The sequence below is a fragment of the Ochotona curzoniae genome, unplaced genomic scaffold (genome assembly GCF_017591425.1).
Source record: "Ochotona curzoniae isolate NIBS_2020 unplaced genomic scaffold, NIBS_Ocur_1.0 scaffold_3208, whole genome shotgun sequence".
Lineage (NCBI taxonomy): Eukaryota > Metazoa > Chordata > Mammalia > Lagomorpha > Ochotonidae > Ochotona > Ochotona curzoniae.
The window spans coordinates 33,684,256-33,711,111 of record NW_024467106.1 but is presented as its reverse complement, the minus strand read 5'-3'; the positions used below and the strand labels follow the sequence as shown (position 1 = coordinate 33,711,111).

Here is a 26,856-nt window from a genome sequence, read left to right as displayed (position 1 = left end):
GAAAATTTCATTATCATGATCCTAGAAATGAATCTGAGAGACTGGGAAAATCATTTGACAATGTAAAGAGTAAGTCTCAACTCTACCTGCTGTGTAATACTTTAAAAACAGCAGTTTGGGGGTTTGCTTACTAGGCTAAGCCTCTTCCCTCCCAAATGGGTGCTGGTTTGTATTCCTGCTGCTCCACTTCCAATCCTGCTCCCTGCTTATGTCCTGGGAAAGCAGTTCCAGTCATCGTGGCCATTTGGGAAGTGAACAAGCAGATGGAAAATCTCTCCAAATCTCCTTTTCTCTATAACTGTACCTTTCAAAAACAAACAAAAACTATTTTTTTTTTTAAAGAAAAGAAACCAAATGATAGTTTGCTCTCTGTTCCTCCTGCTTTTAGAACCTGGCTGCAATAATATCTAATTGGCTAGCTGTCGTTGATTAACCCCCACTGGTGCCTGGAGCCCCATAAACTGAACTGGCTGGGAATGACCTTAACTGAGGAGACTAGATGATGAGCTCCAGCATGGTTCTAAGGAGCCGTGTCCTTGCACTTCCTCTACTTTCTGGCCAAATGTTTCTGACCCCATGAATAAGTTTCTTTTCTGAGCCTCTTCTCTGGGGGTTAGAAATACTGGCATTCACCCAGACTTTTTATGAAACATTGTCTTTTGTTAGTTCATGGTGATACTAAAAAGGAAAAAATGAGTGTTTCTGGATTTTGAGTCTGCGCTGTTGTCTGATGACAGATGAGCCCAATGGGCATGCTGTATAAGTCTTTCTCTTTGACACTCTATTCCCTCTTGACCAGTGAGCTCAGAACTAGGGGAACCTTAGAAAAGCAGAGGCTGCTGAGCCAGGCACTGCTATGGCTGGCATTGCCCCAGGCTCCAAATCTTGACCATTATTTTTGACTGTGGCTGTATGCAGTTGAGTCCTGGTGGTTTTTGTCATACAAAGCAAGAATTTCTAGTGTTACTTCATACTGAAGTTGAAGGAAACAAAGGCAAGATTTCTAGAAGTAGCTGCTTTATAAGTGTACTTTAATACTTCCATATTATGATTTCATTTCATGTTAAGCTGCAATAGATTTGGATGTTGGAAACCTACAGTTTAAATGTAGAATATAACCAGAACTTTGTAGGTTGTCAGAGTTCCTGTAGTGACTGTCAGAGCTCCTTGTGGCCTGGCCATGACCATGTTTCCCCTTCAGGGCCTTTGCTCATGACCTGTCTTCTTCCTCATATTCTAAATAGCTTGTCCCTTTGCTTGCTCCATGGCTCAACTTGAGTGACTCCATGTCACTGATCTCTTTGCTCTCTTAACATTTCTCACAGTCTCTACACTTCCTCGCTTTGTCCACTGGACAGGGCTTGATCATTTATTTGTATAGTCTGTCCTGTTCCATGAAAATGACAGTACTGTGAGGGTGGGCAATTTGTCTCTCCTTTCATATCCCTAACATCTGGAATAATTCTTGGCACATACTACACATTTGGGATAAATATACACTGAACAAATGACTCATTTTTGTTTTTTACTTAGGACTTTAAAAATTGTCATCTTTGTTTATATATTGGGAAACTAACACACAGAAAAGCTATGTGGCTAGGTGAAAACAACAGTCATTTAACAGTCATTATAGCTTTAAAAGAAAATCAAGAATTATGTATATAACTTTCTACTCAGTTATCTAGGATAGGATGGAAAATTGAGAGAAAAGAGGTTCATAACTTAAAATTTTAGCAAAAATGGACACGTTACTATGTGACGGCAAAGCTTTTAATCCAGAAGAGGGTGGAGTTTGACTCATCTCCAGGGTGCAGTGCATGCTCCGTGTGATTTGTGTTCAAGGAAAATGTGTTGATGGATTGAGTTGGGTTGTCATGAAGTTGTTTCCTTCTCCCATACCCTCCTGCATCACTTTTTGTTTTTCCATCATCTCATGAAATAGATGTTCTTAAGGCTTCTCCCTCACAGTTCTTTTATTTATAAATGTCATATTTAATGGATTTTTGTTTTGCTGAAATCACTTTTATGCAAGAGCTTAATGTACCAAAGAGGTGACCTAGTCTCTGGGAAATCTCCTAAGTATTTAGGCTAGTTTTCCATATGTTTTTATTTAATAGAGCAAGGAACTAATATTTCTAGCCTCTGCCTGTGAAAGAGCCAAGTTAGCAGGCCATACTGATTTCCCTGGCCTGGATGGTTCTGACCTTAAGTTTATACTTATATGAACAGCATTATTGGAATCTTACTCTTGACCAAAAAAAAATGTTGTTTATAAGTAACAATGTTTAGATATACAACAGTTTCAGAATGGAGCCAATTAATTTCTCCTTAGGCAAAAAAAAAAGGAAGCTAATTTAGAGTGAACTGCCATAAACTCTAGAGACATATGACTACTACTTGAACTTTGGAGTTAGAAACCACACACATTCAGGATGAACGTATTTAAGAAGCGAGGAAGGAGGAGGGATTTGGCAAACACATTAAATACAGAAGAAATCTCTTTCTGGTGTTGTGCATAGATTTTAAAAACTTCTTTGTGTCTATAGGGGTCCTAAACATATCAACTCTAGGCTCTTTGAAACTGTACAAGCTCCTCCTGGAACTGGCGTGTACTATATTCCCTGAACTTGACCACCTAACACCACACCTGCCACACACTCAAGCTGTTTTCACCCGGCTACAGACGGGAGTTCTCTGCAAGATTACTCCTCTCTACTCCCTCTAACTGAAAATATCTCTGGTCATTGTAGGGCCTATTTACATCTGTGCCTTTTTATCATGAGGCAACCTATTAGAATCAAGCAATAGAATCATAGATTTATATACTCCAGAGATTGATTAGACGCCCTAAGAGAGCAATATTGTATTTGTCTGATCATTGGTATTTGGCTAATGTCAATCAACTAAAATATTTCTGTGAATCTGAATGAGACAGATAAACACCAAACCATGGCCTTGCTTTGAGGTGCCAATACTAACATTATTTACTGTCAACTGGGTGTGTGGTCCAGCGTGGTTTCTGACAAGAAGGTTGGGTTAGCATTTATCCATATTCTGTGCTCAGTCTCCTTCATAAAGTTTGCTTGCAAGACTGTTACCGAGCTTACGTATTCAGTCTGGATTCATGCACAGACAAGATCACTAACCCCAGTGAGGATTTTGCCCATGATTTAAGCTGATCAGCCTCTTATCTATGTTGTAACCATGGAGGCTCATGACGTACCCAAGCCTGAGGTCAAATTGTGCAATAGCCTTTGGAATTGGCGGTCATTCATAAAGAAGAAATGTTGTAAACTTCAAGCCTCAAGACCAATGCCAGCCCCCTCCAGGGTTACAGAGCTGAGTCTCAACCACACCAGTAGATCAGTCACTGAGAACATTTGGTCACTGAGGCCATCGTAGTGTCGCCAGTTTGACCCGTCTGGTAGACAGGCAGTTTACAAATGAAGAAACTCAGATGTCTAAAACAGAGATGGAAAATCACTTAACATCACTAGTAATTAGGGAGATACCAAAATGGGTGTTTTCATCAGTTTGCCAAAGGTAAAAACAAATTATATTTCCTGGATTAGGCATCCTTGTTCACTGCTTCAGAGAAGAATCATTAAATTAGTACCCTTGCCAGATGTCCTGGTGATGGGTAGCAGAATAAAAGGAACGTAAACCTTTCATTCAGCTGAATTGCTTCTTGGAGCTGAAAGCTAGAAGTCTGATGGAATAGATGCAGAACCTCCTAGAGCTGTGTTGTACAAGGATTGCAGCCTTGTTTGAATGGTAATACTGGGAACAACCTAAGGACTAAAGTAAATCATTGCATATCAATAAATGATAGATTTTAATGGTATAGTTAACAGTAATGTAAAAGATGACATAATTGCTCTATTAAAATATTTGTGGTTAGTTGCTGAATGAAAAAATCTGCAAAGCAATGTGAGGTCTGTTTTTTTTCCCCATGAAATCTAAGTGTTTAAAAGTCACGATTAGTGAAATTGTAAACTACCTTATTACAGAGGACTTTTCTTTGTGTTAATTTGTGTTCATTTGTGTTTTCTTTAGTTTCTACAATGAGTTTTTTTTTTTTAACATCATAGCATTATTAAAGTTCTTAGAATCTAAGTAAGTGTGGTTCAACAAGTTGGATGTCCTGTTGGGACTGAAAGGGGTTGAAAGGAGCTGGGGACCTGCCAAGAAGGGAAGGGAAGGGCTGCTTGCATTGGTGCATTTGAAGCAAGTACCAGGCTCTCCATCTTAAGCTACATAGGAACCATTTAAGAAATCCTCAGTATGGTTTCACTGCATTGGTGAATAAGAGAGGCATTTTGGGCTTAGCTAAAATAACAGGCAATCACTTTTTTTTCAGTGTGTATTTCCTTGTCAGGAGAATGCTATATAAACTGTAAGGTTTGGGTTTTTAGTTATTTTTGTTTAAATTTTGAATTAGCATGCATTACTGGAACACTTATTGGGTACAGTGTGCAATATTTTATCCAGATAAATAGAATAAAACAGTTAATCTTTCTTGCCCTTTTCTTTGTTTGGAGTCTACCAGCTCCTCTCTTCCAGTTCTTTGTTCAGTGTATGACATATAAGCATGACCTCTAGTCACACACTGCTGTGGGACACCAGACCCCCTTTCCTCCAGCTGACTGCCTGTGACCTCCCTCCACTCTTGCCAGCCTCTAGTCACCAATATTTTGAGTTCAGATTAACTTTTGACTTTCACCTTTGAGAGAAAACATTGTCATATTTGTGTGCCTGCCTTATGTCAGTGACTTCCAGTTCCATATATTTTGGCTGCAAATAATGGTATTTCATTTTTTTTCTGGTTAAATACTGTATGCTTCTTGTTCATTCATCAGTGGATGGCAGTTAAGTTGATTCTATGTCTTGCCTGGGATGAATGAACATTGCAGTGCTTTGATGTCTTCATATATGCTGATTTTATCTCCTTCCTGTACGTACCCAAGTCGCATGATAGATATATTTGTAATTTTTTGAGGCACCTTCATACTGTTCTCCATATGGTTATACTGACTTGCATTTCCAGTGTATACAGGAATTCCCTTTTTTTTTTTTTTACACCCTTGCAGGCTTCTGTTAAGTTTGTCTTTTTTGGTAATAGCCACTGTGACTGATGTGCCCTGCCTAATTGTGGTATTGATTTGCATCGCTCTGCTAGCTATTGATACTAAACATTTTTTTCTTGTATTTTGGGCTTTTAGTGTTTTTGTTTTTGTTTTTGAGAGATATCTGTTCACATCCTTTGCCCAGTTCTTCACTGCTTTGGGCTTTTCTCTATTGAGCTTTTGAGTTCCTTGTATATTCTGGATGCTAGTCCTTTATCAGAAGACTACTTTGAGACATTTTCTCTATTCCTCAGTTATCTCTTTACTGTGCATACGCTTCTATGATGCAGTCTTGTTTCTCTTGCGTAAGTTTTGTTTGCTTTTGGGGTCTTTCCCCAGAATTGTTTGTTTTGTCCATGCCTTGAAGTGTTTTTCTTTTTTTCTTATAGTAGCTTCGTGGTTTCATCTCTAAGGTTCTTTACACAAAACTGGACATTCTTTGATTTTCTCTCATTGCTTCTTTAGCTTCTAAGGACAAGGTGTTCTATTTTGTCAGATATTCAGAAGTGAAGGCAGAGCTGCAGGTCATCTAATGGTAACCAACAATGAGGTCAATAGCAGGTAGCAAGACTATGGAATCCCTGCTCAGAACTTTACTGTTTTACAGTTTTATGGGAAGTGTGATGTATTTGCTAAGTAGCCACCTCGAATTAGACTGCTTATGCCCACTATTCAGTATTTTAACCTAAGACTTGGAGATAATACATTGCACTCCCCATTTGCACTCTTCCATGCACAAAATATGCATGTAGGAATCTTGACAAAGTCACCTAGCTGGTATTTCTGGATAGGTTAGCTTTGAAGAATATTGTTCTACCAAATAATAATCTTGTCTTTCAGACTACAGGTAGGTGAAGAGTTTGGGGCACAATGCTGATATCTCCTTTTTGAGTCCTTTTGTTTGAGAACTATAGATTTACTTTGCTTGATTCAGTGGTTGGCGGCAAGCATTCAGCAGTCCTTAGCGTTCTAACAAGCATGCAGGAAGGACGTGTTCTGAGTGCTTGCTCCAGCGTCACTGCTGAAGAGAACATTGCCCATACTTTCTTTCCCTCTTCCTTTTTTCTTTCCTCTTGCCTTCGTGCAGGCTCAGCCCTTTCTGTGAAAATCAGAACACCTGCCACAGGAATAGATTGCTAACTCTTTTTTCCCTTCCAACAAAGTAGAAGTGTGTGTGTGGAAAAAACAAGCTAAGATAACGCTTCATCCCTCCCCCACAACCTACAAGAACTCTATGTTCATTCCTCTCCTTTGTTTTTATTGAATAGGATCAGATAGAACTCAGGAAAGAGGCAAGAATCAAGCAGCCTGAGGAGGGCTGGGAGATGAGAAGGCAGGAATCAGAGGGACTATGACTTGTTTCTGCAGGTGGGGGTAATAGGAAGGACTCCCTAGCCAGTTGGTCGGGTTACTAGACCAAACAAACCCCAGATTTTGGAGTACTTTTGGAGTTTGCATGGCCAGTGGTTTGCAGTTGCATAATGTCACTTGACAATTAGGGAAAGAGTGGAATTCTGGCCAAGGAAAAGTGGACCTTGGAAACATTGACAATGCCCAGATTCTTCCCAGGATTGGGACCCATTCCCAAGCCAAAGATCTTTTCCCTCATACCTGCCTAGACCCTTGGTTGATTTTGACTTTCTCTTGGATTTGCCAAACCTCCAGAAACTCCTGCAAGGAGGTTTGCAGTCAAGGTGCTATGGGTGGGACTTCGAAGTGGTTCTGAATTCTAGAGTCCTGCAGGCTTATAGAGGGCTGTTTCTCAACTTTGTAGCAAAACCGGTTTTTAGTTGTTTGCTACTGACCTGTGGCCTGGTAAAGAATGACAAGGAACCTGTGATAATGCGTAGATCAGATGTAACTGCTGGGGAACTCTGGAAAATAGTAGAGGCACCTCCTGCATTTAAAGCTGAGGATTTCTTGTGCCTCTCTTCAGTCCCAGGCCCTAGTGACAAGACAGCTGGCAAGCATCACTTGCAGAGATGAGTCTGTCACCCAGACAGAAGGAGTATGTGTGGAAAGAGCCAGGGTTCAGATCCTCACTGCTTCTAGAGGTATTCCCTAGGGCATGTTTTTCCATCCCTCTGAGCTGTTCAGTGGGAATAATGATAGGCTTTCCTTTATGGAAATGTGGGCAGGAATAGAGAATCATAGTGTAAAGCACTTGGCACATGGTAGTAATTAGTACTAATTGTTTCCTCTTTCCTACAACTTCTTCAAGTAGAATTTGCTTTATTGCTACGATATTGACTAGTAACCTAGTTTCTAAGTGGAGAGGAGAGGGAGGTAAGAGTGTCAGTACAGAAGCCAGTAAAAAAAGTAAATTTGAGTTTATTTCAACTTGAGAGGCAGACACACACATCTTTTTTAAAATTTAATTTAAGTTTTGATGTTGTTTATGTAGTTGACAAGAATGTAGGCCCATGAGGACCATCGAATGAGGAGGGAGAGTTGAGGTATGGGGTAAGGTGCGTTAAGCAAATGCTTATAATTTTCCTTTTCCTCTCTCTTCTCCTGTATTGGGGAGAGGAGAACACTCCCAGCTACCAAACTACATCAGTACCTGGGGATGGGGAATGTCCCTTTGATATATTGGAAAACCTGATACAGAGAGGAATGTCTGAGGGTATTGCTTTAACACAGAGATCTTTCATCTCATTCACTCTTCAGTTGGTTTGCAACAAGCAAGGTTGGAACAGGCTGAAGCCAGGAGTATGGAATTCAGTCCAAGTCTCCTATGTGAGAGGCCGAGATCCACATTCTTGAACCATCACCAGTGCCTCCCAGAGTGCGCATGAGCAGGAAGCTGGAATCAAAAATGGAGCCAGGACTCAAAACCAGGCTCCCTTAGAGGATATGGGTGTTCCAAGTGACATCCTAACCACTAAAGCACACATCCTATACAAGCTGCAGGAGCCGCAGATGGGCAACATCCATAGCCTCTGTGGGCTACTCTTCCATTGATCATTTTTCCAGTTGGGCAGAACAGTAGTTTTGCTGTGTTGCAATTGCTTCTGTTTGGAGTTAAGATTTAAGTCTGAGGGCTGGCATTGTGGTATTGTGAATTAACCCATGACCAGTAGTGCTGGCATCCCATATAGGGACTGATTCAAGCTCCTGCTGCTCTACTTCCAATCCAGTTCCTTGCTAATGCTCCTGGAAAAGTAGTGGAGGATGGCCCCAAATGGCCCCTGAACCCACATATGAGACCTGAAAGAAGCTCCTGGCTTCAGCCTGGCTCAACTCTGGCTGTTGTGGCAATTTTAGGAGTGAATCAGTGGATGAAAGACCTGTCTCTCTATAACTCAGCCTTTCAAAATAAATCTTATATATATAATATATATATATTTTACAATCTTTACATAGTTAATTAAGGTAAAAAGGGTCAAGGGCTACAGGAAAGTGGGTAAGACTATTGTTTTTTCTAAATTGTTTCTTTCATGTTTAAAGGGGGATATTAACGGAGAAAGTCCACCCAATTTTGCACCTTCCCCAGGTCCTGGATGTAGGGCATGCTCTGAGGTTCTTGCTCAAGTGGTTTTGATATTTCAACAGTTATGAATCGCTGCCAATCTTCCCACTCCAAGCACTATGAGGTCCTTGAGGATTCCACTGATAGCCGTAGTCCATCATAAAGTCTGTTTGCCCTGTATTTCGCTGCCAAGATATAGCTGAGATGGTTGGTTGACTTGTTCTGTCTTCTCTCTTTTCTTGGTTAGGGTTCTGAGTCCAGCATTTTGATTGGGGAGATCTCCAATGAAACTTTGTCTGAGGTGTTCTTGGACCTGATTCTTGTATGTGCTAGCAAGTACAGGGTCCGGCACAGTCCATCACCCCATCAGCTGGTGGTTGCAATTGCTGGGTTGGTTTTCACTCCCGACTTCCACTGGAACCTATGGTTGTTGCAGTCCAGCCTGGTGCTGCCCAGCACATACTTGGCCCTTGCATAAACCAGTGGGAGCTGCAGCCAATAAAATAAATCTTAAAAAAAAAATTAGTGAAGCCTGGGTTGTGGCATGGGTGACAAATCATAGGGATAGTAGCACTGTCACCTATTTAAATCTGTCTTCCAGTCTGTGGAATTAGTCAAGTTGTCTAGCTCCTGTTCCAAAATGTTCCTTTGTTGTTTCCTGGATCTTTTGTGCTGCCTCCTTGCCTCCTGATTTAGTACGTGTCCCTTACCTGGCATTGCAAAGTGCCCAGTTATGATTCTCAACTGAACATGTGCTAGAATCAACTTGGAGATTAAAGATGGTGATTTTTGACTCCTTTCCCAACGATTGTGATTCAGGAGATGAAGGGGTGAGAGGTGTTACTTAGGAACCCTTAGTTAGTTAGTTAGTTATTAACAAAATGACCAGGTAATTCTAAGATTCCTAGGGTATGTAGGTAGCTACAATATGTTCCTGTATCTCATAGTACTTTCTTTAGTTTCATCCAGTATCCCCAGAGAAAAAAGCCCATTGCCCAGGGTGGATCAGATGTCTTACCTCTCTCCTGCCAAATGGCAGCTGATACCAGTACCAGGAGAGATTCGGAAGGACAAGCAGTTCCTATGGTCAGGACTATTAACAATACTTCAGAGGTTGTTGTAACAGGAAATTCATCAGAAAATAGCTACAACCAAAGTTCAAGGTTTATATGGCTTCATTGTGTCATCTGCTGTGGACTCTTACCTCCTGCCAATCCACAAATCTAATTGGAAAGTCTGTTCCTATATTTAAGATGTACTGTGTGAGACAGCCTTCATTTATATTTTTCTTTCTGACCAGTAGAACAGTGTTGGGAAGTTATAGAAATAGAACAAAAGAAACTTAAAGTTTTATGCTGTCTTGAGAGTCCGTTGCTTGCTTTACAAGTGGCTTAGCCCAAATCATTGTTTCCTAAGAGTGTCATTCTTTTATTTGTGTAAATGTCTCCATCCCCCTATTTGTAGGAAGTGATTTCTTTAAGTGAATGTGTATCATAGTTGTTAAATGAGATTCAGTTTCCAAAGCAGAAATAAATGTCCCCTTTCTTTTTCAGAGACACGTGGCCATCAGTAATCATGAACAACCCATTCGCACACCTTGCTGAGCCATTAGATCCTGCACAGCCAGGAAAGAAATTCTTCAATTTGAATAAATTAGAAGATTCAAGATATGGTAGGCACATGGCTTAATGAAGTTATTGCTTTAATAGCAGTTAGAAACTGCTAACAATTTGCCTAACAATCCATTTTTATAAGTGTTGAAATATGGAGTAGTAGAGAAAATGGATGGATATTCTTGGATTAAGCACAAAACTCACATATGCCTTTCTTGTACTGATCATTTTTAAGTAGGTAATAATTATCTATAAAATTGTAGTTTCTGTGACACTACATGATAAATAGTGTGTATATATGGGTAATATTTTATCTGAATAGCAGCTCTGCAGAGTCATGTTTATAAACTAAAAGAAATTCTGAGGAACCTGGGGCCCAAAGAGTGAAACAGACCTGCTCAGTAGCAAGTGTATGGGTAGTAGCAGAGGACAAGTACAAAGGTCTTTTTTCCCAGATCCTGTGTTTTTTCCTACCTATGCATTGTTTTCTTCTAGCTTGCATTTTCCATGTTGATCAGTAATTTTCTTTTAAAAAAAAAAAGTGTTTTTTTTTTTTTTTAAACTGGAAAGTCACATAAACAGAAGTGAAGGAGGTAACAGAAAGATCTTCTGTCCATGGTTCACTCCCCATGTGGCTGCAACAGATGGAACTAAGCCAATCCAAAGCTAAGAGCCAGAGCTTCTTCTGGGCCTCCCAAGCAGGTTCAGGGTCCCAAAGCTTTGGGCCATCCTCTGCTGCTTTCCCAGACCACCAGCAGGGAGCTGGACCAGCACCCATGTGGGATCCCGGCAAATACAAGGCAAAGATTTAGTCACTAGGCCATTGTGCCCGACCCCGAACAGTAAATTTCATGTGTCAAAGTAGAACCTTTATTTTGATGAATAAATTAATTTACTATTTTTTTAAAATTAGATTTATTTAATTCCAGTTTCTATTGACCATGGTTCACAGTGTTTTAGACATGTATTTCCTTTGAAAGATGGACGTGCTTTGGTCTTTGGTCTTAATTACAATAATTACAAAAAGATCACTTATTTTTTTAGTAAAAGCTTTCACAAGAAATATTCTCCATGTGTGTAAATATATTTTGTTGATATCCAAAGCAAAGCAGCCAATTTAATATGAGAGAGTAAGCTGATCTGTAGTATTATTCACTCTGTGGGCAATTCCTACTGATACCTATTTGCTAAACTTCTTCCATATTCACGTACTTTATTAACTGTTGGTCACTATGTGTGAATGGTCTGATGTCTTGTATCAAGTTTATCTAGAAATTGGCTTTAATGGAGCTCTGATGGTTTTGTTTGTTCTCTGTTATTCACAGGACGCTTACCATTTTCAATCAGAGTTCTGCTGGAGGCAGCTGTGCGAAACTGTGACAAGTTTTTGGTTAAAAAAGAAGACATTGAAAATATCTTAAACTGGAATGTCATGCAGCATAAGAACATAGAAGTGCCATTTAAACCCGCCCGCGTCATCCTACAGGACTTTACGTGAGCCTGAATCACTTTCCTCTCCTCTACCTCCCGTGTCAGCCTTTCAAGAAATGAACCAAAAAAGAGGGGAAAAAAAAACTTAGAGTGACTGTGTGGTTTATTACCCACACATCCAGACATCTTTGAAGACAAAAGAGAGCTTTTGACTCCCTAGTAGGAAGAGTAAAAGGGGGTTTTCTTAGGGATGCTAGGTTGTGGAGTTACCCCACTTGGTCATAAAGATTCTAGTGTTTGTGAATGGGAAAGGCATGGCAACACATGTTTCTGTGTGTTGTTTTTTTAGATTTCTTCTGTTTGGAACATGGTTGTCATTAAATTTAATACAGTGATAAAGCCATGTAGAGATAACACTGAGTCATAGTATTTATTCCCTATATGTTTTCTTTTCAACGAGACAGTTAAAAGTTTTCTGTTTTCTAGTTCACCTTTTATTAACCTCCTCTGAGATAGTCTGTTGCCCATGTTATCAAATCTGAAATAGTATACATGTGTAAGACTTATTTTTTGCTTGCTTCTCTTTTCTTAGGGGTGTACCAGCTGTGGTTGACTTTGCTGCAATGCGTGATGCTGTGAAAAAATTAGGGGGAGATCCAGAGAAAATAAACCCTATCTGTCCTGTTGATCTTGTAATTGATCACTCCATCCAGGTTGATTTCAACAGAAGGTGAGAGATTAAAAATGAAGGCTTGGATATTCTGTTTCATGCAAAGTTTTAGATCACAGGTCTTCTTTTATAGCTATATAAAAGAAAATTTTAAAAATATTTTTAGGAACATTCAATATGTTTCCCAGTGACAGTTTTTCAGGGGAAGGATATTTAAAATGCATGTTTTCTTGGGTGAGAGCAGCCTGCCCTTGAATACAGCTCGTGAAAACACTCATGTGAAGTTCTGCCATAACAGTTGTATGTGTTTTTCTTTCAAAGGATTTGGGTTTTGTTTTTTCATCCATTGGAGCTGTATTCCTTCTTCAGTCCGAAACATTTGTTCCATATCTGGCTGTCGGTAACTCTGATCTTGTTTCTGTGCCTACTGCTTTTATCCTCTGATGTTCTTCCTCCTTCTTTTGTTTGAAATATCCTCTCCTCTCTTCTTAAAACACATGCCTTTCTTTCAAAGCCGGTTTAAATTCTCTTCTATTAGAAATGTTGCAGCCTGTATCAAGCTCCCTATTATTCAACTTGCTAGAAGACTTAGTGTCTGTAATTGGGTAATCCTCAAAGGAAGTTCCTCCTTTTGTTGACTTGGTAAGGAGAATGTCAGCTCCCAGAACACAGGAGTTCAGTGTAGGGCCTGGCTTGATGGGTTAATCTTTACCTTCCAAATGCTGGGATCCCATATGGGTGCTGATTCATATCCTGGTGGCCCGCTTCTCATCCAGCTCCCTGCCTGTAGCCTGGAAAAGCAGTAGAGAGTGGCCCAAGGCCTTGGGACCTTGCACCCGTGTGGGAGACCAGGAAGAAAATCCTGCCTTTGGAGCAGCTTAACTCTGGCTGTGGTGACTCTTTGGGAAATAGTCTGTTTTCTCCATAAATCTGGTCAGCCTTCCCAATTAAAAAAAAGTTAAGTGTATAATAGGAAGTTCTGATGCTAAGCCAGGTGTTTTTGAAATTAACATTGGGTTAAATGAAAATATTGGTAGCTAGATTAAAGTGGTTGTCATACTTGTGGAAAATGAAAAAAAAAAACTAAATCTTTGAAAATATGTTAAAATAATAAAAGAAAAAAATCCCTCATTTGGAGAAAGATTTGGGAAACAAAATACAAGAGGGGCACAGAACTCCCAATAGGGTTGACCAAAAATGATCTTAACCACAACACCTGATAATCAAGCTCTCTTCAGTTGAACAAAGGCAAAAGATTCTTAAATATACATGTGGAAAAAAATTCGATTAACATTATAGAGAAACCTCAATCAGATTCACTGTTGACCTCTCAGAGGAATTCTACAAGCCCAAAGAGAATAGAGAAGCATAGCCCAGATTCTAAAAGGAAAAAATTCGTCAGCCCAGAATAGTTACCCTGCAAAGCATTCCTTTGTCTTTGAAAATGAAAATTCTTCCACAGTGAAGAAAAGCTCAATGAAATTTGCCTCTTCCAGACTTGCCCTACAAATGATAAAGATGTTCTCTTGACAGAGAGAATAACACCCACCAAAACCAAAGACAAATATGGAGAATGTCCCAATAAAAAACAACAAAAGACAACTAAGCTAACAGTGAACAACTCATTGCTAAAATGACAGGATCAGACTATCCATGTTAACCCTGAGTGATGGCTTAAATTCATCAAATCAATTGTCATAGGTTAGTAGAGTAGAACAAAAAATAAGACCCATCTGTTGCCTACATGAGAAACATCCCACCAATAAAGCATTGCAGAAACTAAAAGTGCAAGGTTGGAAAGTGATATTCCAGGAAAAACAAGCTGGTGTAGGCATTCTTAAATAATATAGACTTTAGCGCTAAGGATCGATTAAGCAAGAAGAGATCACCTTGCTAGTTTCTTAGGATGTTTTCTTTTTCATCTCTGATTTTGCTTCGTTTTTCTTTCTTGCTTTTCTTTGCTAGTCTGGCTAAAAATAGGTTTTGCTCTTCTTAAAAAAATGGCTTGGGCCCAGCTCAATTGCCTAGTGGCTAAAAGTCCTTGCCTTGCATGAGCCAGAATCCCATGTGGGTGCCAGTTCTTGTCCTGGCTGCTCCACTTCCCATCTAGCTTGCTGCCTGTGACCTGTGATGGCAGTCAAGGATAGCCCAAAACTTTGGGACCCTGCACCCACCTGGGAGACCTGGAAGATACTCCAGGCTTCAGATTGGCTTAGCTCCAGCCATTGTGGCCACTTAGGAGTGAACCAGCAGACAGAATTTCTGTCTACTCTGTATAATTGACTTTCCAATAATAAATAGATAAAACCTTTTAAAAAGTTTAATTTAAAATGGCTCTTATTGCAATTTGTAGTCTTTCAATTTTAATTCCATTTATTTTTGCTTTGGGTTTAGTCATTTCAATTTCTTTTGTAAGCACCTGATGTTTTAAATGACCCTCTCAATACTGTTTTTGCTACACCTCGTGGTTTTTATATTTTTGGTTTTTATTTTAATTTCTTCAAAAAATTTTTTTCTTATTCAGTGATACATATGTCATACAATAACATTTTCTTCAAGAAGGTTTTTGATTTTCATTTCTTTAGCTACACATCGTCATTCAGTAGCGTGTTACTTTGTTATAAATTTTCTGTTTTTCTTCCTGTTTTTGTTTTATGGTTTTCGTTTAAGAGGATGTATAGTAACTGTAACAGACTATCATATCCAGATGTACAGATACAATGCAGCATGCTTTTCTACTTCTAGATCAAAGATGGACACCCAATGAAACTGTAAAATATATCTTGACTCTGCCATTGCCCATACCTACATTGTCAGGTTACACTTAAATAGCAGAATGGTGGACTTATAACTGTTTATGAATGACTATACTATTGTCATAATTTAGGGGATATCAGTAGGGAGGAGGGGATTTGGGGTGAGGACATCCCAGAGCCTATAGAATTGTATTATAAATAATGTAAAAAGAAAAAAAAGTTTAAAAGGATTATGAAACAGAACATCCAAAGGGAATCAGAAACAATTTTGCTTTTTTGGGTATTTAAGTAGGTTCTGAATACCTTCAAAAGAGATTTAGAAACTTGTCATGTTCAAATCAGTATTAGGTGTTATAGTTGGTTAAGTTTGGGTTAATGAGAACTCTGCCTTCTCCTAAATTGATAATTCAATGAAACAGACTCAGGAGTCACCATTCCATCCCTTTGCTTTGAACTGTTAATTTACCTTTAGACATAGCTTTCGTATCTACCCCCTCCCCTTAAATCACATGTTATTCATTGATTCATTTGAAGGGCAGGCTGATAGGAGAAAAAGGGAGAAACAGATCATCCGTCCACGGGTTCACTCTCCAGGGCTGGAGTACATCAAAGCCTAGAGCCCAGAATTTGTGCCTGGGTCACTTGCATAGGTGGTAGGGTACAAATACTTGAGCCATCTTGTGCTGCCTTCTTAGTGTAACAGAAAGCTGCATCAGAAGCAGGACCAAAACTAGTGCTTAGAGATAAGACTCTCATGTGGCTTATTCCAGTTTATCACAGTGCCAGCCCTGAATGTTTTTATTTTAAATAAAAGAGTTGAAAACAAAACAAAAAGTGAAGTAAGAGTATGGGAGATTCCTGAAGTCCTACCTCAGAAGTTATTTAAGTCAGCTTCATGAATCATTGCTAAGTTCAGTTTCATCTTTCTGGGGGTTTCTCATTGATGTTGATGGATTATTGATCATTTCAGAGGCCTGGAAGGAGAAGTGGTAGGTAGAGACACAATTGTTGTTTTCATGTCTAAAATCTGCTAACTCCAGATTCAAGGAGCTCACAGCTGATAGCCTCTCTTGGTCATCACCAAGTTGACTGTGATTTTTTTTTTTTTTTTTTTACCCTTTAGACCTTATAATACTGAAAACACTATAAAGAAACAGCAAAATCAGGGTTGTACTTTGATCAGATAAACATAACTTTGGCAAAGATGCACAGATAAAGATTTGTCTATTCCAAGTGTTTCTGTTGGTGGTGGTTTGTTTTTATTTCTTGAATTTGCAATTTGACCTACTCTCTCCCTTTTTATAAGGAATTACATGTGACATTTGTGTTTAGGGCTTGTTTCCAGCTGTTTTCAGAAGTGAGCCTGAAAGCTGAGGAAGCGGTGTTGGGATCATAATTTCTCCCTTAAATATTTCTAAGCTTTTGCCTTATTTGAATATTAATTGACCTGAACTGTCTTTAGCAATTGGACATCTGACTAACACATTATTGTAATGTTTTACAAAATTACCATAGAAATTCCTTTTTAGAATATCTCAACAATTTTATAACATTTTGTACTAGAATTTATGTGTGTGAAAATTTTCTCTGTAAATGTTTGAGTTTTTGGAACAACATTCATTGAAATAATTCTCAGAAACTCGGAAGTACATCCAACTCTGAATTAAAATTATGTAAGTACAGAGAAATTTCCTTGTTAGTTTGTGAAGCCTTTCCCTTTCAGAGATCTTACTTAGAAGTGGACTAAATTAGACTGATTTTGGAAAGTTTTGAGTGACAAAAGGAATTATTAATTAACAATTTTTATTCATTCCAGTAACTAAAAGTAGCCAAGCTTGGCATATAGTAGATATGTTGTTTTCACAAGTAAGTATTTTCACCTGGAATTGCCATATTATAAAATAGCCTACGTACTTATGGCTTGTCTTAACCTGTGAGTGTGTTGGTACTACTGAACTCATGTCTCTTACATTTTCTGGGCCTATGTTCTCTTCCATCTTTGCTTCCACTGTGAGCAGCTCTGACATCTGCTTGGAGTTGCAGGGAGGACAAGCAATAGTGATCAGCTGACTGCAAGTGCTCAAAGGGTAACAGAAGAAAAGAGGCTACCAGGGTCGGGGGCCACATATGATTATAAATCTCAACTTTGCTGGTAGAAGTAATGCCTGGAGATGGCTTTTTTTCCCCCTAAGATTTATTTATTTTTATTGGAAAGACAAACCAGATTTCCAAAGAGAAAGGTCTTTCATCTGCTGGTTCACTCCCAAGTAGCTACAGGAGCCAGAAACAGGAACCAGGAGATTCTTCTGGTCTCCTATGTGGGTGCAGGGTCCCAAAGCTTTGGGCCTCTTCCACTGCCTTCTCAGGCCACAAACAGGGAGCTCAGTGGGAAGTGGAGCAACTGGGACACAAACTGGTGTTTACAAGGTGAGGATTTAGCCATTGAGCCATTGCCCTGGGCCAAAGAGATGCCTTTTTATTTTAATTTATTTAACAGACTTAAATAACCAGTACTTGTTCAAGAAACAGGTAGGTTTAGAAGAGGAAAGAGTACTGTGGCTCAGTTGTCTAATCCTCCACCTTGCAAAGGTCAAAATCCCATATGGTCACTAGTTGATGTCCTGGCCGCTCTACTTCCTAACCAGTTCCCTGCTCGTGGTCTGGGGAAGCAATGGAGGACGGCCCAAAGCCTTGGGACCCTGCAGCCACATGCGAGATCCAAAAGAAGCCCCTGGCTTCAGATCAGCTCAGATTGGGGAATGAACCAGGGAATGAAATCTTAGTCTCTCCTTCTCTGTAGATCTGTCTTTCCAATAAAAATAAATATGAAGAAAAAAATGAGATTAGTTAACATGATTTTTACACCGTTGGCTAAACATAGTCACTACAGACAGATATGCAGAGCATCTGGACTTGGGGAATCAGAGAATTCCCTGGAGACAGAGATGTGGCACAGGAGAGTAGTGCTGGAAAAGGCCTTCCAGTGTTGCTGGAAAAGAGAAGCATGTGCAGTGATATGTGCATGAAAGTCCTATGAAAGTGGGGATTGTGGCAGAGCAGGAGGGCTGAGTCTGAGAGCTTGGACTGGAGCATAGGTGAGGGTGATGAGGGAAATTTGAGTTCAGTTTGAAAGATTTGGTTTTTGAAGAAGAGGACTTTGATCCTGTTAGAAAATGGGAAGCCATCAGCAGATTCCAGCTGGTGCAGCATAATCTATTTTAGAAAACTGATTGTAGGGCCCGGCGCGGTGGCGCAAGTGGTTAAGGTCCTCGCCTTGCACGCCCGGGATCCCATATGGGCGCCGGTTCTATCCCCGGCAGCCCTGCTTCCCTTCCAGCTCCCTGCCTGTGGCCCAGGAAAGCAGTCTAGGACGGCTCAAAGCTTTGGGACCCTGTACCCGTGTGGGAGTCCCGGAAGAGGCTCCTGGCTTTGGATCGGCATAGCGTCTACTGTTGCGCTCATTTGGGGAGTGAATCATCGGACAGAAGATCTTCCTCTCTGTCTCTCCTCTCTGTATATCCTCCTTTCCAATAAAAAAATAATAAAAATAAATCTTTTTAAAAAATAATAAAAAAAAAAACTGATTGTAGCGATAGTGTGAAAACCATTTTGACTTGACAGAGAAAAATATCGAGATGCTACTTCAGGAATGAATGCCTAGATAGAGGTAGGTAATACATTCTAAGAGAGGTGGTTATTTGATGAGATCTGGGCAAAAAGGCAAGAGGAGCAGATTTTGTGAAAATGGGCACAGTTTGGCCCATTGACCATAAGGCCCCCAAGGCATTTTTGTACAAATGCCCAGGAGTTCACTGGTCTGATCTGAAAAGGCAGCGAGTCCAGAGGGCTGGAACCTTCCGGGTACCAGTGAGAAGGAATTGGAGAAGAGCACAGGTCTGTGGATCCAGGATCTGCACTGGGGTCTCCCCGTTCTGCTCTGCCAGAGTTCCCCCCTTTTACTTTTGCTCTTCTGTAACATGAACACATACTCTCTCAGGCAAAGACCAACAAACCCGCTGTAAAAGGAAATATAGGAAATGTCCTCAGTCTTACATACTTCTTTTCCCACCTCTAGCCTTTAGAAACTTAAAAATTGAGAGCTAAACATATTGAGGCATTGAGCCAAATTTGGCCCATGGGCTACAGTTTGTAGGCCCTGCCCTAAGACAGTCTCAAGCATTGATGCCATTGAAGCAATTGATACTTACCAATACTCCCACCAAGGCAAAAGAGAAAATTAGTTTGGTACCTGAGTCTTGTCCTTGTAAGGTGTGCAATAAGGGCTTCCAGTCCTTTTCCCCAGTTCTACTTCCCTGGCCGAAACCCTTCATCTTACATACTTCGTCAGTTCCCTGTCCTGGAAGGCAGTGTATGCCATGGAACCATGTACTTGCCCTTTCAAACATTGATAATTATGTTTTTATAATTACCTGGTTACTTCTCATATCAAACTCTTAGCTCCAGTGGGCAGGGACTGCGTGCCTTTTGTACTGTTGTACATCCATATCATAGGCTCTCAGTAGAAAATAAGTGACAGGAGAAAGATGGGTGAGGAAGTAGTGAAGGTAGAGACCCCAGAGCCAGTCACAGCTGGATTCAAGGGACAGTTCTGTAACTTATCAGTCATCTGACCTGGGACAAGGTATCTAGCCTTCTGTGCCCCTGTGGCTATTTCTGTGAGGATAACAGTGAAGGGTTTAATGGTGATTGAATGAGTTCACCTGTGGAAGCACTGAGCACTGTGACTTGAGTTTTCATTTTAGCAGTATTGTTCATGGCGGTTGTTAATACCACTACTGGTGCTGTGACTGCCATAGTCCCTGTCCCTATGACTATTCCTTCAGGGAGGCACTATCAGGACTAAGAATGCCAACTCTGGAATCAGACTTCCTGGGTTTCAATTCTGTTTAAGCCAATGTCTTCGCTGTGGTGTCTTAAGCAAGTTTCTTAATCTCTCTGATTTTCATTTCTCTCCTTTAACCTATGTGCATACTAATTGCACCTAATTGAAGAGGTGTAGCTAATTCAAGAGCAATAGCTATAGAGACTGGCATTGTGGCACAGAAGGTTAAGCCATTGCCTTTGATTCCAGCACCTTGTGTGAGTGCTGGTTTGAGTCTCAGCTACTCTACTTTTGATCTATCCCCCTGGTAATGAGCCTGGGAAAGATGGCCCAAGTGTTTGAGCCCCTACCATTCACGTGAGAGACGAGGGTGGAGTTCCAGACCCTTGTCTTTGGTTTGACCCAACTCTGGGATTTGTGGCCATTTGGGGAGTGAACCAGCAGATGAAAAGTCTGTTTTCCTCTCTATAAATCTGTTCTTCAATTAAATCAGGTAAAATCTTAGCAAAACATTAGCTTGGGTCTTTTTTTAAGATTTATTTTTATTGGAAAGTTAGATAAATAGAGAAGGAGAGACAGATAGGAAGATCTTCTGTCCGATGATTCATTCCCCAAGCAGCTGCAACAGCTGGAGCCAAGCCAATCTGAAACTAGGAGCCCAGAGCTGCTTCTAGGTCTCCCACTTGCAGGGTCGCAAGACTTTGGGCGTCCTCTGTTGCTTCCCAGGCCACAAGCAGGGAGCTGGATAGGAAGCGGGTTTCTGAGATCAAAACTGGTGCCCAGATGGGATCCCGGTGCTTTCAAAGCAAGAACTTCAGCCACTAGGCTACCGTGCCAGGCCCTCAGTTGCATCTTTTCATTTTCCTACAGTTCCTTAGTCCATGGTATACAAATTATAGGGATCTTCTCTATTGAACCAAAGTTGCAACTAACTATTTACCATGACTCTGACCTCTACAATTTGTAAAATCTAAAGTTTGACGCCCTGTATTGCTGGTGTCATTCCTGATTTACTGAATTACCCTGATTAAACCTCAGAACATTACTCAGGGTTTACAGATACTGGGCTCAGCACCAGCTTTCCTGTAAACCTCTGTCCAAGAGGCAGGAAATTGTGATTAGTAAAATGATACCTCCCGTTGTTGCTGGTTTGCTAGCTCCCAACATAAACTTGAAAATAGCAGTCCAGCAGATGGGACTCTGCCAGGGCAGGGTCATGGCAGGGCACAGATGAGAAGGGGCTGTGGAAGTAAGTGTTCCTTTATTGTTTAAGCTGCTGTTGTTGTGAATGCCTTGAGTCTGTTCCCATTAATAGATTGGGTTTAATTTGAATTCAGGCCATGTTTTCTGCCTGCCATGTTTGAAGGTATTGTAGGAGTCCCTTGTAATAGTAATACTGTATTTGTGCTGCTCCCTGCTGTACTGCTGGAGAATTCCCCATGCCATCCAGCAGGAACACTTTTTTAGTAATCACCAGTGAGTTTTACCCAGTAACATTTTAAGTCTTGGAATTTATGCTTTTTTTTTTTTTTAATCTCTGACAGGGCTGACAGTTTACAGAAGAATCAAGACCTAGAATTTGAAAGAAACAGAGAACGATTTGAATTTTTAAAGGTATAGGCAGAGTTCTGCTCCATCCTTTGGTTTTCTGTGTCTGTGAGATGAATGGATAAGGAGGAGAGGGCTGAAGACATGTCAGATGCTCACAGTGTTCTTTCCATTGTTCAATCTTAGTGGGGCTCCCAGGCTTTTCGAAACATGCGGATTATTCCTCCCGGCTCAGGAATCATCCATCAGGTGAACTTGGAGTACTTGGCAAGAGTGGTGTTTGATCAAGATGGGTATTACTACCCAGATAGCCTTGTGGGCACTGATTCTCATACCACCATGATCGACGGTTTGGGCGTTCTTGGTTGGGGTGAGTGTTCTTCCAATTCCATTCCATATATGCTTTCCTTAATTCATACTGATGCCTTTGAATCCTAATAAAATGAATTTACACAGCCACAAACTCAGGAGGAGATATTTTTGTTTTGTTCAGTGCTATGCCTTTCACCTACTAGGCACTTAATTATGTTTGCAGAAAGAACTGGAAAAGGGCCAAGGATGTTTTAGTATAAATGGAAATCACCTGAAGTGTTTATTAAAAATGGAAGCGCCATAGCTCTGCTGTTCATTGGGTGTGGCACTGAGGGACTTTGATAAAGCTCTTTGGGGAAAGCAAGTGATCTTTATATAAACATAACTGAACCAGTTAAGCCTTTTAACTAGATTTATTACTTGTTACTGACACTGAATCAATAGCTGAGGGCTCTAGTTGAGAAATAACAAAAGCCTTCTTCACCTTGCAGGTGTGGGAGGTATCGAAGCGGAAGCTGTCATGCTGGGTCAGCCAATCAGTATGGTGCTGCCACAGGTGATTGGCTACAAGCTGATGGGAAAGCCTGACCCTCTGGTGACATCCACTGACATCGTGCTCACCATTACCAAGGTAACAGTGGCCTCACAAAGTGACAAACAGAAGAGGAACACATGAAGGAGTCCTGTTTTTAGTTTCCAAGTACTCTGGAGGTCCTAGAAAATAGGATGTCATGATTCTAAGAGATGAAATCCAGAGAGTATTCTGTGGCTAAACTTAGAGAATTGTATTCATTTTACTCTTTTGGTGTCAAATGAATCTGTTTTTAAAATCTTAATAATTGTTCAATAGCTTAAATATGCAGAAATTAATATGCCTACCACCTGAATTCAGCAGTCAATAATACTTTTCCCTGTTTCAGAGTTCTCTCATTTTGAAGGAATTGTGTGTGATGTTCATGGTAAAATCACTTCCCCATTCCTGGAAATAGTCCCGAGGTTTTGCAGAATCATTCCTATACATGTTTATAATGTAGTTGCATTTTTTTCATGTGGCTTTTAAAGAATTTATTTATGTATTTGAAAGGCAGAGGCGAATGATAGCTAATCCGCTGATTTATTTCCCATAAGGCTGAAATGGCTAGGGCAGAGTCAGGGCTAAGCCATAGCCTAGAACTCCTGAGTTTCTCCCATAGGTGGCAGGGGTCCAAGCACCAAAGCCATCTTCTGCTGCTTTCCCAGACACATTAGTGGGGGAGCTGGATAGAAAGTGGATCCGCTGGGACTTGAACTAATGTTTGTATGGGATATGGGCTTTTCAGGATGGAGATTAACCTGTCACCACACTGTCCCCCATGTCATTGTTTATATGTTGGTTTGTTGGTTAGTTCTGTGAATAATTGTTGTGTTTAGGTTTCTCCCCTCATGGTGTCACATTATTATAACATGCTTTTCCAAAAAAAGCTGGAAAGTGTTCTATTACTTTTTCGTTTTTAAAGATCTATTTATTCACTAGAAAGGCAAAGTTAGAGGGAATGAGAAATATTCTTTCCATTTGTTTCATTCCTAGAGCCAGGAACTTCTGAGCTTCCCATGTGGATACAGGGGTCTAAGCACGTGCGCTATTCTCTGCTGCTTTCCCAGGCCCCTTAGCAGGCAGGTGGATTAGAAGTGGAGTAGCCAGGACTTGAATTGGTTCCTGTATGGGATGTCAGCAATGCTGGCAGCAGCTTAGATCACTATGCCACAGCACTGAACCCCACCTTAATGTTAACATAGCATAGTCCTGGAACAGTGATCAAGATCAAACTGAGAAGTTAGCATTGCATTGTATTCACTCAGACTTGACTGCTTTTTTCAGTATATCTCTTTTCTGTTCCAGAATAACATGTTGTATGTGAGAAACATAATTTTTTTGCCTTTAAAAAAATTAATCAAAAGCGTATTGGGCTAATTTGTTTATGAGTTTATAAGAATTGCGAGGTAGTAATTCTGCATCTTAAATCTGGACTCTCAGGCCCCAAACTTTTTCTTGTTTCCACTGCTTAGCACCTCCGCCAGGTTGGGGTCGTGGGTAAGTTTGTTGAGTTCTTTGGGCCAGGAGTAGCCCAGCTGTCCATTGCTGACCGAGCTACGATTGCCAACATGTGTCCGGAGTATGGAGCAACTGCCGCCTTCTTCCCAGTTGATGAAGTCAGCATTAAGTACCTGGTGCAGACAGGTAAGTGAAGGCCGTGCACATGGGGGCTCCACATTCAAATATCTGGAGCATTGCCTTTTGCTTCTAGCTCCTGGGATGCTTTGGGTAGATTTAGAGAAAAAAAAAAAAAGTTTTTCTATGTATACAGTCAATGGGTTGTTATAATTTAAGTAAGAGAAAATGTGGCCAATTGAAAGTTGACAGAAGCCTAGGTGTTTGTATGATTCTCCTACCACTCGTTTTTTGATGATAAACAGTGCTCTCAGTGATAGTAACTGCTGTCTATGAGTCCTTGGAGACTCCCAGATACGTGATTGTCCTTGGCTGTCATCCTGGTCATAGTTTGTGGAGGGAATTGGCTGATGAGTTAGCCACCTAATGGAAGAGAAAACTGAGAGTCAAGGAAGTGGTATTACCTGAGGCCAATAAACAGTGGAGGCCAGCTCCTAGCCTGCCAGCCAGGGAGCACTCGGACATGCCCAAGGCAGCAGGGCTATGCAAAAGGAGAAATGGGAGATTGCATGTGAAAGCATTTTTAAAACAGCAACAGTTTCTAATTTGTATATTTGTTTGGTAATTTAACTCATGTTTAGAAAGCTTTTTAATTTTTAATTGCTGGGTTTATTTTAAAATCATTAAATATTCTTTCAGAAATTCATTTAATGATTCAATATCTAGTGTTGGTCTCAGAGGTCCCACAGTGAGTAGGCTAAAAGCAGTTCTTGCCTTTTCTGAGCCTAATATTCTAGTGAGCAGGAAATGCAGTGAACAAGTCAACAAAAGCCTAAACAAGAAAGTTGGGCAGGGGGTTGAGTTAGCAAGAGTACTTTGACTGTGTTAGATGGTCAGCAAAGGATCTTGGCAGGTAAGGTTTGAAGTGAGGGCTGGAGACTCTTACCTCATTGGAGTCTTACTCTAAGTAAATCCACATCTCCCATAGCATGAGGAAGTTACTTTGGCAATAGTAAAAAAAAAGGGGGGGGGGATGAGAAAGCTCAGTTTAAAAAGGTTTTTGTTAATGTGTTCCAGTGTGATTATATTTAATATGTGCTCACTCCCCAAAGGATCTGAAAGAAAAATTGACTGCTAGTCAGACTCATGGTCCACCTAATGAAGTGTCACAGCCGTAAGGAGAGAGAATTGCATCTTAGAATCTTTCTGTCAGAAAATGAAATGCTCGTTTTGATAAGAATGACAGATGTGAGGGCTAGAATTGGAGCACTGTGTGTTAAGCTACCAGTTGCAAAGCGAACATCCTTTATCAAAGTGCCAAGTCAGATCCTGGATGTCCCACTTCTGATCCAGGTTTCTGCTAATGTACCTCAATAGATAGCAGAAAATGGCTCAACTGTTTGACTCTTGACTTGGACTTGTGCAAGCCCCATTGTTGTCATCACTTGGGGAGTGAAACAGCAGATGGAAGATCTCTGTCTCCCTCTCTCTGGCACTCGGCCTTTCAAATAAATAAATCCTTTAAAAAAATGATCTCCCAAATTAAAAGCAGCAGCAGGGGCCTCGTTCTACGGCATAGTGGACAATGAGGAAAGCTGCCGTCTGAAGCACTTATATACTGTATGGGCTCTTGTTTTAATCCCAGCTGCTCCAGTTCTGATTCAGCTCCTTGTTAATACACCTGAGAAATCACCATAGTGGCCCAACTTACCCTGCTGGATCCCTGCACCCACTTGGGAGACCTGAGAGAAGCTCCTGGCTTTGGACTGGCCTAGCTCCAGCCATTGAAGCCATTTGGGGAATGACCTAGCAGATAGAAGGTCTTAGTCTGTGTCTATCTTGCTCATTTTCTCTTTCTGTCTGTCTGTCTCTCTCCCTCTATTTCCTCTCTGTCTTTCTAACTCTGCTTTCCAAATAAATAACTTAAAAACAGCAGCAGCTTGAGTCAGGCTAGCCTGAAGTTAAAATATCTATGCAGCTGTTAGTGTGTGTGTCAGTCCAGTGCATATTACATGTACAGTTCATGATGGAAGTTTGAGTTTATAGTCTCTAACCAGAAAACACTAACATATGTTACTTATTACCCCTTAAAATGTTCTTTAGGTCGTGATGAAAGCAAAGTGAAGCATATTAGAAAGTATCTTCAGGCTGTGGGAATGTTCCGAGATTTCAGTGACCCCTCTCAAGACCCAGACTTCACCCAGGTATGAGAGTCCCTTCCTTGAATATCTGCATCCTCTTCCTCAAGGCTGTGGTTTCAGTTGTGTGTATCTTTTCATCAAAGTGCATGTGTAAGAAATCCATCACTTGAGCTGCAACTCCAAAGGTGAGCATGAGAACCAGAGTTGAGGGCAAGCTTGGCTAGACAGGTGATGGTACCTACCAGTATGAGTGTGGGCTGGATCGTGGGGTCAATTGGGTTGAATTAGGCTCCAGCGCCCCATTCATGTGTATAAGAGATGAATGGAATTTAGGATAGCCTGGACCAGTCTGCTGCACATACTAACATACACAGGAATCGGGGCAGGGGGTAGGCCTGATGGGGTTGTTGGGGGTCACTCTGACTAGGCTGTATTCCCACTGGTGTACGTGAGGGTGTAGTGTGTAGTGTGTAGTGGGCTGGTCTGGTCTGAGCTGCAGCATTCATTGATTAGCGTAAGAGATGGAGCTGGAGACAGATCTAACCCAACAAGTACAACTACTAGTGTGTGCATTGGCTGATGTGGGCAATAGATTGAACCAGACCAATAATGGCAAGCATACACAACAGTCAGGTTGGGGGTCAACCTCGGACTAGTTTTTTTGGGGGATCCCCCCAACTGAACCGCTGACTGTGGAGTGCATGTGTCAGAACTCGGCCTCCTCAGTGGCTAAGTTGGAGCATTGGATAGCAGTCCCAGATACGCGTGGAGGGTGTGGCAATCCACTGGGGCCTG

The 26,856-nt window shown here is 40.8% G+C and overlaps 1 protein-coding gene across 1 annotated transcript in view; it reads left to right on the top strand.

Moving 5' to 3' along the window:
- ACO1 (aconitase 1) overlaps positions 1–26,856 on the top strand; it is a 55,893-nt gene that overhangs the window by 9,301 nt on the left and 19,736 nt on the right. Inside the window, exons 2-9 of the mRNA XM_040963817.1 lie at positions 10,152–10,270; positions 11,537–11,705; positions 12,235–12,372; positions 21,456–21,525; positions 21,646–21,829; positions 22,263–22,402; positions 23,818–23,989; positions 26,024–26,124. Coding sequence (XP_040819751.1) covers positions 10,174–10,270; positions 11,537–11,705; positions 12,235–12,372; positions 21,456–21,525; positions 21,646–21,829; positions 22,263–22,402; positions 23,818–23,989; positions 26,024–26,124 — 1,071 coding nt within the window. The 5' untranslated portion in view covers positions 10,152–10,173. The remainder of the gene's footprint in view (positions 1–10,151; positions 10,271–11,536; positions 11,706–12,234; positions 12,373–21,455; positions 21,526–21,645; positions 21,830–22,262; positions 22,403–23,817; positions 23,990–26,023; positions 26,125–26,856) is intronic.